Source organism: Physeter macrocephalus, chromosome 7 (assembly GCF_002837175.3).
Source record: "Physeter macrocephalus isolate SW-GA chromosome 7, ASM283717v5, whole genome shotgun sequence".
NCBI lineage: Eukaryota > Metazoa > Chordata > Mammalia > Artiodactyla > Physeteridae > Physeter > Physeter macrocephalus.
In genome coordinates this window covers 9,540,426-9,554,283 of record NC_041220.1, presented here as the reverse complement: position 1 = coordinate 9,554,283, position 13,858 = coordinate 9,540,426, and the positions used below count along the sequence as shown (strand labels likewise).

At 46.3% G+C, this 13,858-nt stretch overlaps 1 protein-coding gene across 14 annotated transcripts in view; it reads left to right on the top strand.

The window, feature by feature from the left end:
• The window catches only part of FAM13A (family with sequence similarity 13 member A), a 381,052-nt gene that overhangs the window by 331,369 nt on the left and 35,825 nt on the right, over positions 1 to 13,858 (top strand). For 11 of the 14 annotated variants that reach the window (XR_003680461.2, XR_008617746.1, XR_008617749.1 and 8 more), the window contains 7 exons: positions 867 to 1,080; positions 1,618 to 1,756; positions 2,536 to 2,617; positions 3,455 to 3,675; positions 4,316 to 4,399; positions 11,799 to 11,894; positions 13,304 to 13,387. Coding sequence is in view for 6 of the 14 variants with exons in the window: in XM_028491594.2 (XP_028347395.1) it covers positions 867 to 1,080; positions 1,618 to 1,756; positions 2,536 to 2,617; positions 3,455 to 3,675; positions 4,316 to 4,399; positions 11,799 to 11,894; positions 13,304 to 13,387 (920 nt within the window). In the remaining 8 variants the exon portion in view is untranslated. Of the gene's footprint in view, positions 1 to 866; positions 1,081 to 1,617; positions 1,757 to 2,535; positions 2,618 to 3,454; positions 3,676 to 4,315; positions 4,400 to 5,555; positions 5,731 to 11,798; positions 11,895 to 13,303; positions 13,388 to 13,858 lie in introns of those variants that run through there. The other 3 variants (XR_008617748.1, XM_024126705.3, XR_003680464.2) reach the window with 2 other exon arrangements.

Here is a 13,858-nt window from a genome sequence, read left to right as displayed (position 1 = left end):
CCGCGGCACGTGGGATCCTCCCGGACCGGGGCGCGAACCCGCGTCCCCTGCGTCGGCAGGCGGACTCTCAACCACTGCGCCACCAGGGAAGCCCTGACTGTAGTCTTAAGTAGCCTCTAAAGTTTCAAGTACAGAGCATGTATTTTAAACATGCTAAATCCTAACATGCTAAGCAGAAGCACACAAAACAGCTTATTGAATGACCTCAACGGAGGGCGTAAACTCCTAAACCGATGGGGTCTCACAAGGTTAATGCGATTCCGTAGTGGTTTCAGTGGGGGATGTCCAGCCGTGATGCCAGAACCCTCCCTCCCAGGCACGCGTGAGTTTCTCTTCCGTAACACCTTCAGATGGAGAAGTTATCATCAGTGATCTGTGGGGAAAGCTGGAAGCACACCCCGTTCCTCAGGGCAGCCCTAGCACATTCTCTTTTGAAGGCAAGTGAGGGTGGAGACTGAGGGTAGATGATGGCTGTCAGTTGGATTTGCTGATTCCGGTCAGGGCATAGTGTCCCGAGTTACAACCTTCCTGTGCTCCGCAGCGGGAGAGGCCACAGCAGTGGGAGGCCCGTGTACCACAAAAAAAATAAAAATAAAAATAAAAAATAAAAAAAATAATAAAATAAAATGTGAAACTGGGAGTTCCCCGGTGGTCCAGTGGTTAGAGCTCTGCGCTTCCACGGCAGGGGGCGCGGGTTCTGTCTCTCGTTGGGGAACTAAGAACCTGTAAGCCGTGCGGCGCAGCCAAACAAATAAATAAAACGTGAAACCCTCCAGTGCCTCCCAAATTCAGTTCCTCCTGATGCATTCAGAAAACAAGTGTGCGCTAAAGAACGGTTTGGCCCTCTTGCCCTTGTTCTCTTCCAGAGCCCGCCCCTGCTTTCTCCTCGTGGCAGCAGGAGAGCGTGCCCGCTGACGAAGCACGCCTCTCCCCGCAGGCAGGGCGCCTGATTCGGCAGCTCCTGGACGAGGACAGCGACCCCATGCTCTCGCCCCGCTTCTACGCCTACGGCCAGAGCAGGCAGTACCTGGACGACACGGAAGTGCCTCCTTCTCCCCCCAATTCCCATCCTTTCATGAGGTACGTTTCTCTATGCTGCAGTTGCGCAGAGGTACCATCCTTGTAACATTAGAAGACCTAGGAATGTCGCTGATGGCTAGTAATTCTTTTAACTAAGTCGTAAGTATATGGAGGAACAACACATTTGAAAGTCTCCATCCTAGTGCACACTTTCTGTTGTAATTTTTCACTTGACCTGCGGCCCAACTACAGCACCGTCAGCTGAGTCTCCGTTAGCACCTCCTTTCCGGAGCTCTCTCTCATCTTTAACTGTGAGGTCCACCGTGCACATTTCAGTCCTAGCTTTGCCAAGTGTAAAGGTGAGCTAGAGAAGATTGGACCTCTTGAAAAGGCAGGACACGCAGAGCTCAAGGTCACGAGATGAATTAGCAGTCAGCTTTCTTTTATTCGAGAGGATAAACACGGTTTGGACGGTCCGCCCCCGCCCACCACCACCCACCCCTGCCTTCCCCGTGCCGCAGCCCTCATCCCCAGAGCCCCTCCCAGCAGGCGGTGACTGTTCCTAGGGAAGCTGACCCCGCACTGTGCCCCTCACAGGCGACGCAGCTCCTCTCTGGGCTCCTATGAGGACGAGCAAGAGGGCCTGACACCTGCCCAGCTCACGCGACGGATTCAGAGCCTTAAGAAGAAGATCCGAAAGTTTGAAGACAGATTTGAAGAAGAGCGGAAGTACAAGGTGAGTGCGTCCTCCCTGGCTTCTCTCTGTCCCCCGCCTCCCTCGACGTGATGTATTTGAGCATCAGTGACTCAGAGAAGTGATAAAGGTGAAGGGAAATTCCTAGGGAATCTCAAAACAAAAAGGCAGTAAACACCGGGTAATAAACCCTGATAAACCCCAGACATCATGTATCAGCATCTTCCTTGCACAGGTGTATCCTTACCAAGGAGTTGAATGCTTTCCTCAACGTCTTGCAAATTGATCAGTGAACAGGGATGGGAAAAATCATTACATGAGGTATTTTGTTTGCCTAAAACGTAATTCAAGATTACCTTCTAAAATTTTATTAGTACTGACCTCATTCTACTCTCAGCTCTATCCTTAGTAGTTCTCACAAGAGTGGCCAAAAAGGCATTTTTCGTGGTGGTTGTAGTGTAAAATATCAGGTACCCCTCTGCTTTCTATCCTGTTAGCCTGACGGGTTGAACCCTACAAATAAAGGAAAAGAGGCCATGGGCCTCATAGAAGTCCATGATCATAAAAATCCAGAATTTTGCCTCTGAGGAATTCTTTGAAAGCATCAAAAATAACCAGAGAGTATTAAAAAAATAAATGAACAACCAGATATAAAGAAGGATAATGGAATCCCACCTGTGAGGTTGCTCTGATTAATCACGGTTCATTTATTATTCCAGTGGAACTCAACTTTTCCTTCCTGTTTAAAACAAACTGATTATCAGACTCTTCTTTTTCCTGCCCCAATTCCAAAACATTTACTCAAGATTTCCTTTTCTCAGCCTTCCCACAGCGACAAAGCAGCCAATCCAGAGGTTCTGAAATGGACAAATGATCTTGCCAAATTCCGGAAACAACTTAAAGGTAGGTAAAGTTCTAGACCTATGGTGTGGTCTCCAGAGGACAAGCCAGGCGCAGAAGCTGTGATCTCACCACGTGCCGAATGCCACTCACTGCTAAAATATTCCAGGAAAGACAAGTTTCTTGAAGCTGCTTCCCAGGGCTCTGAGTATTCAGGGCACGCTTTCTCCATGTCTTCCCATGGCCTCAATCGCTGGGAAACCCAGATCAGCTAAGATGCAAATTCGGCAGCATTTTTTTTACTTCCCTAAATCACTTAATATAAGGATGATGGTTTCAACTTGAAGCACCTGTTTAATCCAAGGCTTTATTTGCTATGGAATTAAGACAGAGAACACAGATGGATATGAGAAGGATTTGGTCCCTGTCCCTCAAAGCGCTTGCTGTCTTTTAGGACACAGAGTCATATACACAGTAGAATAGAATACAAAGTGAAAATCATTCCAAAATGAGGTATATACGTCATGCAGAAAAAGTTGGCCAGCACTTGGGCGCTAGATCTGCAAATACCTGTAAACGCTAAGGGAATCAGTGCAGGAAGACATCCTTCTCATCCTGAGAACAGCAAACAGGTTGGTTGTGGCTAACGCATGGCTGTTAAAGAACTAAAACTTTCTCAGGAATTAGGGTTAGGAAATCATACCAGCTAATCCAGGGAGACATTATCGTTCTTCTTGGGTTTAACACAATAACCCAGGGATTTCGACTAATATTATAATTAGATACTTCCTGGGGGGGAGAAAAGACAAGGCTACGCAGTCGTTATCAGCATAGAAAAACAATCTGGGTTCAGCAGACGTCAATTCCCATACAGCTCCACCCCCGCATCTTTTCTCCTAGAGTCAAAACTGAAGATATCGGAAGAGGACCTAAGCCCCAGGATGCGGCAGCGAAGCAATACCCTCCCCAAGAGCTTTGGCTCCCAACTTGAGAAAGAAGATGAGAAGAAACAAGAGGTGGTAGATAAAGCCGTAAAGCCCAGCGTCGGAGCCACGCTGGGGTCCATCCAAAGGAAGCTCCAGGAGAAGCGGGCGGAGACCAGCCGTCCTGAGGACATTAAGGTGTGATTCTGTGAAGGCCCCGGGCCGGCTGCCAATCCTAAAGCATTCCAGTCAGCGTGGTAGGATGGCAGGGCATGTCCCAGGGTCCCAAGGGAAGGGTGATAGAGCGACACCTTTTTAAACCTCCCACACTCTGAGACGTCCAGAGAAGCAGGTAAAACACACTCAGTGTTTTAACTGTAGGTACTTTGGGTTTGGACTACAGGCTGAAAGCAGGAAACCCTGTTGTACGGGTTGCAGAATGGACTTGTTTCAGTCAGTAGACAGCGTGGTGACTCTCTGAGGTAGGAGGATTAGAGACGAGCCTTTGGGAACGTGTGTCCTGTAACTGTAGTCATTGCCGGAGCCGGTGAGCTAAGCCCCATGTGCCTTGCGGCCTTGGCTTACCTCGATCCCACGTGCCTTTGCCCACTGCATGGGAGACAGGAGTACTCATAGGTGACGATTCTGCTGTGCTGTCTGCGTGTCCAGTAAGACACCAGGAATAGCTAATTCCTAGCTTTGGATCGAGCTAGGGAGAGCTGTTGTATAAACATTCTTTTTACCCTTACCGTGGGAAATGTGTTTAACTAAATAAAGAAGTCGGGACGTTCACAAATGTTTTCCCCTTTCTCATTTCTCTATCCTTGTGTTTATACAGGATATGACCAAAGACCAGATTGCTAATGAGAAAGTGGCCCTGCAGAAAGCTCTGTTATATTATGAAAGCATTCATGGACGGCCGGTACGTGAATGCACGGAATTTGCTGATTGGGGTAAATTACCTGGCTTTAGAAGTGGATCTTCTATGTTCAGTATTTTGCAGATGAGGTTCCCTGATGTTTAGATTACTCTGTATTTTCACCAGAAGTAAGCTTTCGGAAGGCTAAACCAATGATATGAGTTCCACTATCTAGTAGGTGCTAAATTTAATTAAGCTCCAAAGAAAAATTAGTTGGCAACTAAAATGTAGTCACTAGTGTCCTGCTTCGAGGGGAAAATGGTGGAGGAGGATATAAATCGGTGCACAGAGCCCTATAGAATGAGGAGACGCGCCTGCCCCTCTCTCTGCCCCCATAAAGCTGTCATCGCCGGCTCTAGGCATTCTTATCCATAAAAGGAAGGTGCTAAACGAGAATGATCTGCCCTAAAATTCAGTTTCTCTGCAATGCCGTTTGCAACCTGTGTTTGTAGAGAAGTTCTAGCTGCCATCCAGAACCAAAAGTCTGAGGAATCCAAAATACGTCTTTGGAAGCGTTTGAGGCGATTTGTTATTCAGCGAGAGCGTTTATTGAATGTTTGTTGTTAGTCCTGGGGGAGAGAGTAGCATGACAGGCTTCTGCTCTATTCCTTAGGGAACTCGTAATCAGATCGCCTCGTCGGTGACTCTTAGTAACCTTGTTAAGAATGTTGTCAAGACCCCAACAAGACACGTTCTTAAGAGCAGGTGTGAGGAAGCGTGAAGTGTATGTTCACGGATGGATTTTTATACCACCAAAATGCATAGATCTCTTTTCCAGTCTCAGCCATAGCTATGTAATGGAGAGAGTCTTTTCATCAAAAATATGCTCTTTTAGATAAAGAAACTTCGAGAATAATGCACTAGACTATCAGATCTGTGAGGGCAGGGATCCTGGGTTTTGTTTACCTAATGGGGAACCTGGTCCTCAGCGACTAGCACAAGACCTGACACAGAGCACGTGCCCAATAAGCCCTCTGTTGAGTGATCCTCCGTGGTATTTTGGTTCTGAATTTATTAGGTCTAAATTAAAAACAAAAACCAAAAAAACCTGGAGCTGATGATGATTGATTTTGCTGGCCTGTCCCTGCGGTGGAAAAATACTGGTGCTCTGGGATAATGGTCATGTTTCAAGCCAGGTTTTGTTTCGGATTTTTTAAAGGCGTTGAACCCAATAGTAAATGCTCTGGAGCTCTACTACATTGTGAAACTTCGTCCTTCTCTTCTGGGGTATTCAGAACTTGTAGAGATGGAACTAAACTTCGTCTAACAGCGAGAAACCCCTTCTCCACTAAAGGGCTCTCCTCACGGCCACCAGGCAGGCCTCCGTGAGGGAGGTAGGACTTATGTATCTTCCTTCTTTCCATTGGGTGGATTCAGGTTATGACTTTGACAGACTCCTTTAAAGACTTCGTTGCCTGAGGCCCGAGATCTCTCAGCTGAATACTAGTCTTTACCTTACTGTCAGTGCAGGGGTTTGTGTGCCGTGGTACTTGTTGCTTTGAGTTGGGCCCAGAGTCTCTCATCCTGCCTGGACTGTGGCAACAGACCTAGACTCACACCTCCGCCCTGCAGACTCTGGCTCCATGATTCGTGACTCGGCTGCTTAGGTAACTCTCAGAGCCTCAGTGTTTTGTCTTCATAATGGGTGTCTGTTATAGGTTGTCATGGAGATTAAATGACATCACACACACACACACACACACACACACACACATTTACCTGTAGGCTGTCTGGCGTTGAGGAAGTAGAGTAGAGTGGCTTTGGGGAGAGATGGGTGGGATAGGGTTCACTTCTGCTACAATTATATGTTCTGCCTTCTGCTGTCTACTTCTTATTAAACGATTGAATCAGGAGAAATGCACATTTTTTAGCACTCTTATCGTTAGGAATATGAACTATTAATTCGTGGTCCTTTCTTTCATCATTCTTTTAGATGAAGGAAGAACACTTCTGGATCTGGATTCTAGCATCTCACAGGGCAGGGGACAAATGCTCTAGGAAGTTCAAGTGTCATTTATTCCTGTTCCTGAGTCGGGCTTCTGCCTGTCTCTGGAGCGTGATACTCCAGCCTCCTCAGGAAAAGCAGAGTTCACTTGATATCTGGCCAGTCTGAAAATCAAAGAGTGAACTTTTCATTCTTAGATCTGTGATGTTGCCACGGACCCTGGACTTCTAAATACGAAAAATACATCATATACCTCCAGAGCTAAACCGTCATTCCAAACCCCGAGTTTTTTAGAAAAGCAGATGCTTAGAGCCTGATGGTTTTTTGCTGAGTCTACAGATTCTGATATAAAAGGACCCTAACAGTCAAAATCACAGGTCACATGTGCTGCTTCTGTACATGTTTTAACAAGGCTGTTTGCTCTCACGGGACACCCTCCAGACAGACCGACACATGTAAGGAAAACAAAAACACGCTCACTTGCACACTGGCACATAATTCCCTATGACTTATTATTGAAGTGTGTCCTTTTCAACATTTGAGGGTCTCATCAGAAGACCACGTCACAGAAGTCCAACAGACAGCTGCAGCTCCCCGTGTTACCTTCTTTACAGACCCCGATGATGGTGTGGAGGAGAGAGAGTGGGTGGCTTGCTCATAGCTTCTGGGTTCCCATTGATATATTTTAATCTTTTGTTTAAAAAACCGGGGAACTAACAGGACCCTAAACGCACCGTGTTCAAATTTAAATGCAGATTCTAAAGCCACATATAAATACTATCGTTTGTTTATCTGCCGTTTGGGATTATTTGATCTGATCTTTGCCCAGTCAGCCTAGCATTGTTACCTGATAGTAAAGAAGAGAGGGTCACCCTTTTCCGAATTTACAGGGCAAGAATGCAGCCGTTATAAGAACGCATCTCATTTGTCTTCTCCCACTAGCGGTTTTATGACTCAGATACGCCCCTCCATACACAGATTCAGACCATTTTTTGTTTTACTAAGGAGATTTGATATACTTTTCTGAGACTTATAGAGCAACCAAATAGGGTAGTAAGAGACCAGTAGATGAAGATTTCTTTCCATCAAAAGCAAGGATTGAGTGGAAGGTGTTGCCTTCACCCATTAGATCTTCAGAGCTAGATGTTCATGCTGTCTTGATTTGGGTGTAAATGTGTATCTTAGTCTTAACCCTATTTCCACACATTGAAAGCCACTCAGAGCTGCCACGTAAATGAAAATTTAAATAAAGGCTTGAAGCAAGAAGAGGGAAAGTATGTTGAAAAGACAATATACTATAAGCTTGGCCTCAAGTCATTTTTAAGCAATTATGGATCATAACGATTTTCTAATTTGAATTCTGCAGTTTACCAGTCAAGAAACCGAGGCTCAACCTCACTGACTCATTGAAAGGGCTGTTCTTGGTTAGGAGTGGAATCCCTGAGCAGCTGATGGCTCGAGAATAAGAGATGTCAGTCTTCTGAACAGTTTGCCCATGGTCCACTTAATATCAGCGGCCCTTTTTTTAAACAGTTTAACCAAGGTGCTGCTTTGTTTTTCTAACTCTTGGTTAGATTTTGGCTCTGCTCACAAATCCAGCACTGATAATTACATAAGACATGGCTTTATGAAGGGTGAAAGTTGTATTGACTTTTGGTATCACCAAGCCTTTGGCTTCAGACATTTATCATGGAAATAATCCTGGTGTAAATCAAGTAGTATTCTTTCCATCACCTCAGACCTAAAGATCATGGATATTTTTGGTGTTTAGATACTTCCATCAAATGCCAGCATTAACTTCGGTAAAATCATGATGAGTTTGGACTCTCCATCGTCAAAAACTGGATTTTATCAGATCTCTCACAGGTGATTAGCTCTGAGGGTCATTCATTTTTAAAATAAGCAATTCATAGAAAATCTAAATATCAGTGTTACAAGCCAGATATAAGCCAGCTATCCTCTTTATCTACTCTAACTAGAAAATTTGGTTTTTGAACAAAGAGTTAGAAAGAAAATTGATTCTGTCACATTTGCCATGTCTGGCTGATTTTAGCAGTAAGTCTCCTTCCAAAATCCAAAGTCTCCTTTTATAATCCAAAGAAGTTTCTACAGTCGACCCTTGAATAATTCGGAAATTAGGCATTGTTCAACCCTCAGCATAGTCGAAAATCTGAGTATAACTTAGAGCGGGCCCTCTGTATCCATGGTCCCACCATATCTGAGGTTCCGAATCCATGGATGCAACCATGTAGTAGATCGTGGAGTAATGTAGTATTTACTATTGAAAAAAATCCGCGTGTAAGTGGACCCGTGTAGTTCAGACCCAGTTTGTTCTACGGTCAGATGTGGTAATAGGACGCTAGTCTGCAATGGGGAAATGCTGGCTCCTTATTACTTTTATTTTTCGCACGTCTTTTGGTCACTAAACATCTGTTGTTTATCTTACATAATATTTCACCACATGTCACGGGTTGAAAATTAGGATGTGCCTTAATCTCATCTGCAATACATTTAATGAATACATCTTGTAGTAAAAAAAAAAAAAAAATTATTTCATCTGTTCCAGTACTAAATTTTGTCATTTTACATGTGAGGTTGTACAAGTCATTTATTTCTATTCCTCACACTTATTTGTGGCTACTGTTGGGCTTCTGTTGAAGTATAACATGAATACAGAAAAGAGCCTAAATTATAAATGTGTATGTTGATGAATTTTCACAAAGTAGACAAATCCATGTAACCAATATCCTGATCAAGAAATAAAATGGGGGCTTCCCTGGTGGCGCAGTGGTTGAGAGTCCGCCTGCCGATGCAGGGGACGCGGGTTCGTGACGCGGGTGCGTGCCCCGGTCCGGGAAGATCCCACGTGCCGCGGAGCGGCTGGGCCCGTGAGCCGTGGCCGCTGAGCCTGCGCGTCCGGAGCCTGTGCTCCGCAGCGGGAGAGGCCACAACAGCGAGAGGCCCGCGTACGAAAAAAAAATGAAATAAAATGTGGCCTGCCCTCTGGAAGCCCTTCTCATGTCCCCTTCCAGTCAATACCATGACCTTCCACCCCACCAACAAAAGCCATTCTCTTGACTTCTAACGTTATACATTTGATTTGCTTATTTTTGAACTTTGTATAATTAGAACTTTACAGTATGTATTCTTAGGTGTCTGGCTTGTTTTCCTTGGCGTTATTTTTGTGAGGTTTATCCATGATGTTGCATATAGTTGTGTCCATTCATGTTCGTGGCTGTGTAGTATTCAATTTCGGAACTTATTTGTTCTACTGTTGGGCATATGGATGGTTTCCAGTTTGGGGTTCTTATAAATAGTGCTGTTATGAACATTCTTATGAATGTCTTTTGTTGAACTTAAGACCACACTTGTTTGGTGTGTACTTAAGAGCGGAATTGATGAGTCATATGTTTAGCTATAGGAGATACTGCCAAATAGTTTTCCAGAGTGTTCCACACTTGCCAGCACTGAGAGAGAGTTCCAGTTTCTCAGCATTCTTTCCAACACTTGACACGGTCTGTCTTTCATGTCAGCCATGGTGGTAGGTATGTAGTAGTGATGCCTGTGGTTCTACCCTCACTCTTTTTTTGTATGAAATAATTCCTGTGTTCCCTTCCAGTTATGAAATACCAAATTTAAAACTCCTTTTAATATGGTAGATAGTAAAAGCAAGAAAATGCCGCCTCTTGATATTTTGGTAACAGGAAGAGATAGAAAGAAGTGATTATTGTTATTGCTGATGACAGAAGATAAGTCCTCAAGCTGTCTTTGCACAGTGGCAGTATTCTATCAAGTTTATCCAGAGTTCACTTACTGTTGATCACTTTGAGAAAGGCAAATAAAAAAGGCAACAAAGGATAATCAATTCATGCGTAATCTAGACCTGTCTTCAAAGTTGAAGGCCCAAAAGGCCCATAAGAGAAATGGTCAAAGCGAATACTATTTGCCCTTCCTTACCTCTGTAACCCTTGCCTTATGCGTGCAGTAGAAATAAAATGCAGAAGACCAACAGCAAACCTGAAACAAAGATACTTCACCTCTTACTCCATTTAAGTAAACAAATGCATATTTATGAATTTGGCATACCTGTTTATATTTGAAATATTCATTCACTCATTTTACAGATATTTATGGAATACTTTTATCATGTCAGGCACTGAAATAGTTACCAGGGGTACAAAAACACAAACTCCTGGTGTCAAGGGGCTTATAGTCTAAAGAGAAGACAGACGTGTCAACAAATAGTTACTATAGAGTATAAAAATATATCATCCATTAGGACTGCTCTAATACCGTAGACTGGATGGCTTATAAAAGATAGAAATTTACAGTCCTGGAGGCTGGAAGGTCCAGGATTAAGGTGCTGGTGTTTAGTGAGGGCCCTCTTCCCAGTTCATAGACGGCTATCTTTTTGCTGTCCTCACATGGCAGGAGTGAGGGATCTCTCTGGGGTCTCTTTTCTAAGGGTACTAATCCCATTCATGAGGGCTCCATCCTTATGACCTCATCACCTCCCAAAGGCCCCACTTCCAAATACCGTCACATCGGGGATTCCTTTTCAACGTACGCATTTGGAGTGGGGACGGGGGAGTGAGTGGACACGAACCTTCTGTCTATAGCAAAGCGTATGTGAATCACAAGGTACGCACAGGTTGCGGTAGGTGACACGCAGGAGAGAACGAGCAGGTCTCCCGGAAGGGCGCATGTCGGAAGAAGGCTGCACAGGAGTGGGAGATGGCTCTTGATCCGGAATTTGCCAAACCAGAGAGCAGTGAGGAGGCCATTCCAGGACAGAGGGAACTAGACAGGGAGGGTTGCCACAACCGAGTTTCTCTCTGGAGCTTGAGTTAGGAGGAGGAGGAGGAGAAGCAGGTAATGAAGGGCTTCAAATACTGTGCCAGGTATTTGAGCTTGATTTCTCCCCATTGCCTGTAAACATTTTTGAGCCCTGTGCCAGATTTTAGGGCCACAGAGATGAATCAGTCCGTGTATTCTATGGGCATATGTTCCTTGAATACCTACTGTTTGCCAGAATTTGTCCCTAAAACCACAACAATTCCAGGGGGAGGAAAGACATATTTTTTTTTTAAAATGATTACAGAACTGCATGGTAAGCAGCATAACAGAAACACATGCTTTCTTCTTCCCTGGACCTAGAAAATAGTGAATCATCTGGGAACTCTCAACCTTCAAGAGTTTTACATAGGGAACTAATAATTAATAGTGATCATAGTTTTGATGGAAGAAAAGCAGTACTGCTGAGGGAGTGATTTCCAATGATCTGCAGCTGACGTAGACATTTTAACGATTCACTGATTCATGTTATCAGTTTAATAAATTTTGCAAGAGCGGTGAGTCTTCAGTTGCATCACCTGTACTTTCTCTCGGCCCAGAGCGTGCTTGGCCAGCCTGGCCACCAGGAGCGGGCTTCTCAGCTCTTCCGTTCTTGCATTTCAGGTGAGCAAGAATGAACGTCAGGTTATGAAACCGCTGTACGACAGGTACCGCCTGGTCAAGCAGATCCTGTCCCGAGCCAGCACCGTCCCCATCACTGTGAGTACACCACGGCCCGGTTGTTGATTACCTGGCTGGATGGGCCCTGGCTACGTTATTCGGGCCCTAACTTGCCTTCTCAGGAAAGATTAGTCCTTCATAGTTGAACCTGCCATTAATATCCATGGCCCCTAAGCTTGAGGGGTGAGTACTTTATCAAAGACTTCTGAGGCTGCGTTGGCCAGAAATGAGCAAATCTGAGGCCAGCAGAAATTTCTTTTCCCTCTTGGGGATATGCCTTGGCCGTATGCCTCCATCTGACTCGTGCTGGGCCAGCTTTCCCACGCTTTGCTCAGAGACGGAGCACCGAGAGGACGGGGCTGTGCCGTCCCCAGGGCCCCGCTACAGAGAGTCCTAGCGGCCTCTGTTAATAGTCTGCTCTCCACCTCCAAGAGATGGATCAGCCCCGCTGGGATCGAATCCAGGGAGAGCGCTTCTGAGGAACTCAGGAGAGGGACCGTCCTCTTTCTGGAGGATGTAGGAAGGTGTGAGGTGGAAGAAAAGGGAGGGCGGCTCACGGCTGTGAGCTGGCTCAGTGGCCGCCGCCCTTGGACTTGGCGGCTTTGGGCCTCTGACCTGGGACTCTGTCAGGAGTCGGGAGTGGCAGTGGGGGCAGTGTTGCTGCCCTGCCCATCTCGTGGGGGCCCTTTGCCTCTGTTTTAGCGCCCTCCTCGGGGATGCTGGGGGCTTCTCCGCCGGCCTGGAGGCTTTGTAGTAAGCAGGCAGCGGGCGCGGCCTCGCTTTTATGTTGTTGCTGAAACGCGTATCCTTCTCAGCTGCTGCTCTTCCATTCCTCCTTGAAGTCTGCTTGTTTCTTTCTAGGCCCAAGATCCGGTCTTTATATGCCTTTTAACAGTATGTTTGTTCATATTTAGTGGGGCAGCGTCCAGAGACCTCAGGCGGGTGTGTTTCAAGAAAGCTACCTTTTTAGAAGTTTTCTACAGAATAAATCAGTAAACTAACCAACAAGACGATTACATCTAAGAAGCCCTTTTCATTCCCCAGTCGGGGGTCCTTAGTGTCCCTAAGTGGGGTGACTGTATAGCCTCTGTTGATAACCTTTGCATCACCTGATGAGCTTACGTTTTCATTAGTTGTTCTGGAAGTTACGGTGACTAGGAGGAAAGGCAGGAGGCGGGTGCTTCTCCTCGGGTTTTTTCTGCGTGTTTGGTTAACGTACCCGTGTGCCGTCCTTGCTTTCATGCGGCCTCTGTGGTTGGGGGTCGGGGAGAGCTCCGAAGTGAAGCAGCAACTTGGACAAGAACTTCAGTTGTGTCTGGTTTTCCTGGGACTCCTTGGCGGGGAGGGGTTCGAGTCTGTAGTTAAAAGGCAGAAGGAAATACTTGTGAGTCAGAAGGGGATGGGGAAAGAAGTTCTCCGTGTAACCTGCCTATTAACGCCTGTCGCAGGGTTCCCCTTCCAGCAAGCGGAGAAGCCCTTTGCTGCAGCCAATTATCGAGGGCGAAACTGCTTCCTTCTTCAAGGAGATAAAGGTGAAGACCCCCAGCTGCTAACTGCTTGCTACGTCCACAGCAGTGCCTCTCCCTCCTTCCCTCCTTCCCTCCTTCCCTCCTTCCCTCCTTCCCTCCTTCCCTCCTTCCCTCCTTCCCTCCTTCCCTCCTTCCCTCCTTCCCTCCTTCCCTCCTTCCCTCCTTCCCTCCTTCCCTCCTTCCCTCCTTCCCTCCTTCCCTCCTTCCCTCCTTCCCTCCTTCCCTCCTTCCCTCCTTCCCTCCTTCCCTCCTTCCCTCCTTCCCTCCTTCCCTCCTTCCCTCCTTCCCTCCTTCCCTCCTTCCCTCCTTCCCTCCTTCCCTCCTTCCCTCCTTCCCTCCTTCCCTCCTTCCCTCCTTCCCTCCTTCCCTCCTTCCCTCCTTCCCTCCTTCCCTCCTTCCCTCCTTCCCTCCTTCCCTCCTTCCCTCCTTCCCTCCTTCCCTCTCTCCCTCCTTCCCTCCTTCCCTCTCTCCCTC